The following is a 3,837-nucleotide window of genomic DNA, read 5'->3' as shown; positions in this document are numbered from 1 at the left end:
GAGTCACTAATTTAATCTGTAGCTTGTTTCACATCATCATCATCACCACTGTTTTTTAGAGCGTGAGTAATCTGAACTGAAGCCTTCATTTATTACCATCTCAACACAGTTACAAGCAGCTGGAGAGGAACAGAACAGTTACTTCTACTCACAAAGGTACAGCCAGAAGAGCTCAGACCAAGGTTATAGAGTTGAGATAGTTGGACCACTATAAGACTTTTACACACAACAGAGTTATACTGACAGCAAATACATCAAGATGGATTCCAGCTAGAGCTATTCCAAGACAGCAATTACAGGAAGTTTAACTATCCTGAGAAACCTTTTCTAGTATAAGTTTTTTGCTAAATACACATTCCCTTATAAACTTATTATGAGAGCTATACAACAGCAGAAATCTACAGGCATTTCTATAATGCTAATTAATACTTCTGCAAATATTCTTAACTGTGTGCTCAGTACCAGGAATAATGGGTTAGGACAAGTTCTGAGCAGAATAGGCAACAAGCTTCTATGGCAGAAGAAAAACCAGGGATGCTAAGGAATGGTGCTGGCAAGAAAATGTGTGACACTCAGCTGAAAATGTGGGAATATGGGAACATTAAAAGAGGTAGAGAAAGGCAGTAGGTAGAACTGGAGGGAACAATCAGCTGACTAGGCAAAACTGTCAAGCTCTTGACAGACCTCCTTGACATTATAGCTTAGTTGCACAACACCTCTGAGGAAAGCAATCCCTCAACCAGACACTGTGTGCACAGGTTGGGTTTGCTTATCCTGTCCTAAGGGACAATGTCTGCTGATAGCCACCATCAGCGGTGGGTTGCTGAATGCTGAGATTCCTGGTAAGCTGCTGACAGCACTGCACAACCCCATAACACCCCCACTACAGCCCAATAGCAGCTGCTGCACGGCAGTTCAAGATATATGCCATGATAAATATGTGCAATTGGTAGGACGGAAGGGAGCAAAGGTACCTCCATGAAAGCAGATATGCCGGCAGAGTGGGAGGGGAGAAAGTGACACACTGCTGCCAAGGGAGCTCTCACACTGGACCTCTGTACTCTTGCCTCGGAGCTATAGGAGACAGCACTGTCCCAACACAAATATTTGTTCTCATTCTCTTAAACAACCTTTGTGTTTTGTTTTTTTTTTTTTTTTCTTTTGAATATGAATTGTTTGTTTAGTTTTTTTCTTTTGAGCTGGTGGTACTAACTTTAAGGGCTGAGAGCTGACTTTTTGATCTGTAAAGGTAGGATCTTGGCCTGAACAGCCTGACAGTGTCATGCTTTCTGCTTTACTCAGCACTGCCAATTTGAACAGCATTAACATCAACACTCAGATGTGGGCTGCTCCTCTGAAAACTCTACCTCCTGCTATCAGGAGTAAGTATCCAAGCCTTCATTTATAATGCATTAGAAGAGTACACAGCTTGCAGTCAGTGAAAGATAAGGTATTTCATCTTACTTTGGGCGCCCTTTTGAGGTCACATCTTCCCCAGTCCTCTGGAAAAAGGCAGGTGGTTCATGGGCACAGGGTGGGTGGAGAAGCTGGCAAAGGATGTCCCCGGGAAAGAGGAGAAGAGGGGGCTCTCACCTTCTCTACGTAGTCGGGCACCTCTTCCAGCGTGCGGAACGCGCTCTCGCCGGGCGACAGCACATAGAAGAGAGCTCGGAGCTGCTGCCCCGCCGTGGTGCCCATGGCGCCGCCGCTCCGCTCCGCGCCGACCCGGCTCTGCGGCTGCCGCAGGTGCGCCGATGGCGGGGCCGTCCCTGCACCCGCTGCGCGGGGGCACCGCGGCCGCGCCCGCTCTGACCTGCAGCCCGGCCCCGCGGCCTCCGTTCGTTTCTCCTTGGCGCGGAGGGCTTTGCTGCAGACACACTGCCTACTTTCAGAATCATGCTGCTGTGCACATTTTTCTCCTATTATTTTTCAGTGTGTCATTGTGTAGATGACCTTCCAGTATTTGAAGAGAGATTATAAGCAGGAAGGGAAGCAGCTTTTTACCTAATAGTGATAGGTAAGGGGGAATGGCTTTAAGCTAAAAGAGGGGAGATTTTGATTAGATATTAGGAGGAAATTCTTTGCTCAGAGAATGGTGAGGCAGAAGCACAGGCTGCCTGGAGAAGTTGTGGATGCCCCATACCTGGAGAAATTCAAGGCCAGGCTGGATGGAGCTCTGGGCAGCCTGAGCTGGTGGGTGGCAGCCCTGCCCAGGCAGGGGGGAGGAACTACCTTACCTCTGACGTCCCTTCCAACCCAAGCCATTCTGTGATTCTTTGTTTTCCAGAAGTAGGGTGAGGTGTCCCTGGCAGTTCTTCTGATCAGCTGCTCTGGCCAGTCAAGCACTCCACCTGTGCAAAATTCTTATTTTTTAGTTATAAGAAGGGCTTATCAAGCTCAATTTTCTATTGCTCAGATTAATGTGATTACAGCGAAGGCAGTCTCTAGAAGCCACCTATCATGGTTTCCTTTATAAAGGATTGATATGAAAAAACAGTGAAGTCTATTTCTTGCTTGTTCACTGTAGAAGTTTTACAATGACTGGAATAAGAACAGGTGTTGTACATTAGGCTGTTGATCTGAAGCTCAGAAACATGCATTTCCCCATCAAATGTTTGTCAGTCAATCTTCATATGATTGGCAGTTGTAATAGTCAGAACCTTTGTGATCAAATAGATTGTCCAGAAAGAAAATAGCATAATATCCCAATGCTCCCTTCCTCACAAGTGTTCAGTTTCACTTACAGTCTTTGCAGATGAAATGGACTGTACGTTCTGCCATCAATGATCTCACTACACACACTGCTAAGTGGTTAGGAAAAAACATCTGCCTTGATGTAATCAATTTTTTTGAAAGGAACTGTGGCAGGTACTGTGAGCTGAATTTTTTTGTTTAGGATAAAAAACATGTAGAAGTTTACATTAAAATAATTATAATAATGCACCTATGATGTTTGGAGTCATAGAGTTACAGAAACATGGATTCACTAAGGTTGGAAAAGACCTTTACGATCATTATTCCAACTGTCAACCCATCACCACCACTAAACCACATCCCTCAATTTGAACAGTTGAAGTTTAGATTTGAACAGTATCTTACAGTTTTAACAATGTAACACTACAATAGTACATCATGCAAGAATACAACTTTACTGGAAATATTTTATATTAATTTGAACAGAGCACAAGCAGTTAAAAATAAGCAACATTTGGGTATTCTCTTAATGTGCCTTGTTTATGCTAGTAAAATGATGTTGGTAATACTGAAAAACTTAGTAAAAATCTTTGAAAGTGTGTCCTTGAGTTCTTAACTCCAGTGTTGATTAATGGCTGGTTGAGGTTCTTAAAAAATTATTTCTAATTATTAAATTCTAAAACCTCAATTCATTTAAATGAAACTTCCATATTCACCCAAAAATCATGCTTTTCTTTCTAGGTAGATTTACAGTATGTCAAAAGTTTTCGAATGACAAGTCATAAGGTAATAAATGCCTTTTCACTTAGATTAGCCTAGGTATTCCTGTGGCATTACTCTCACATTCTGGCTCCTTGACCTCACCATAACTGAGATTCTCATTTGCAGCATCCTAGTAGGCTACACTGAGCTGTCGCTGGTGTTCATTTTGCTCCACTAGCATCTCACATAGATAAAAATGATCAAACCTGAATTCCATTAAAAAAAGAACAAAAATAATAAAAATAAATGTTACCGGTATCTGGGGATTGATCTGCTGCAAAAAGAACAGTTGCCAGGGCAGGGGAGCCAGCTCTACTGGGGATATTTGAAATATAATTGAAGAACAACTACATCATTTACACCCTTCTGGGAAAGAAGGGA

General features: G+C 42.9%; 1 protein-coding gene across 1 annotated transcript in view; it reads right to left on the bottom strand.

The window, feature by feature from the left end:
- The window catches only part of AGMO (alkylglycerol monooxygenase), a 178,440-nt gene extending 176,718 nt beyond the window's left edge, over positions 1 to 1,722 (bottom strand). Inside the window, exon 1 of the mRNA XM_042816867.1 lies at positions 1,594 to 1,722. Coding sequence (XP_042672801.1) covers positions 1,594 to 1,698 — 105 coding nt within the window. The 5' untranslated portion in view covers positions 1,699 to 1,722. The remainder of the gene's footprint in view (positions 1 to 1,593) is intronic.
- Positions 1,723 to 3,837: the final 2,115 nt, after the last annotated feature.

Source organism: Centrocercus urophasianus, unplaced genomic scaffold (genome assembly GCF_019232065.1).
Source record: "Centrocercus urophasianus isolate 14NV4802_14NV808 unplaced genomic scaffold, USGS_Curo_1.0 seq_16, whole genome shotgun sequence".
Lineage (NCBI taxonomy): Eukaryota > Metazoa > Chordata > Aves > Galliformes > Phasianidae > Centrocercus > Centrocercus urophasianus.
Note: the sequence above shows the minus strand (reverse complement) of the source record. Positions and strands in the feature narration are given on the sequence as shown.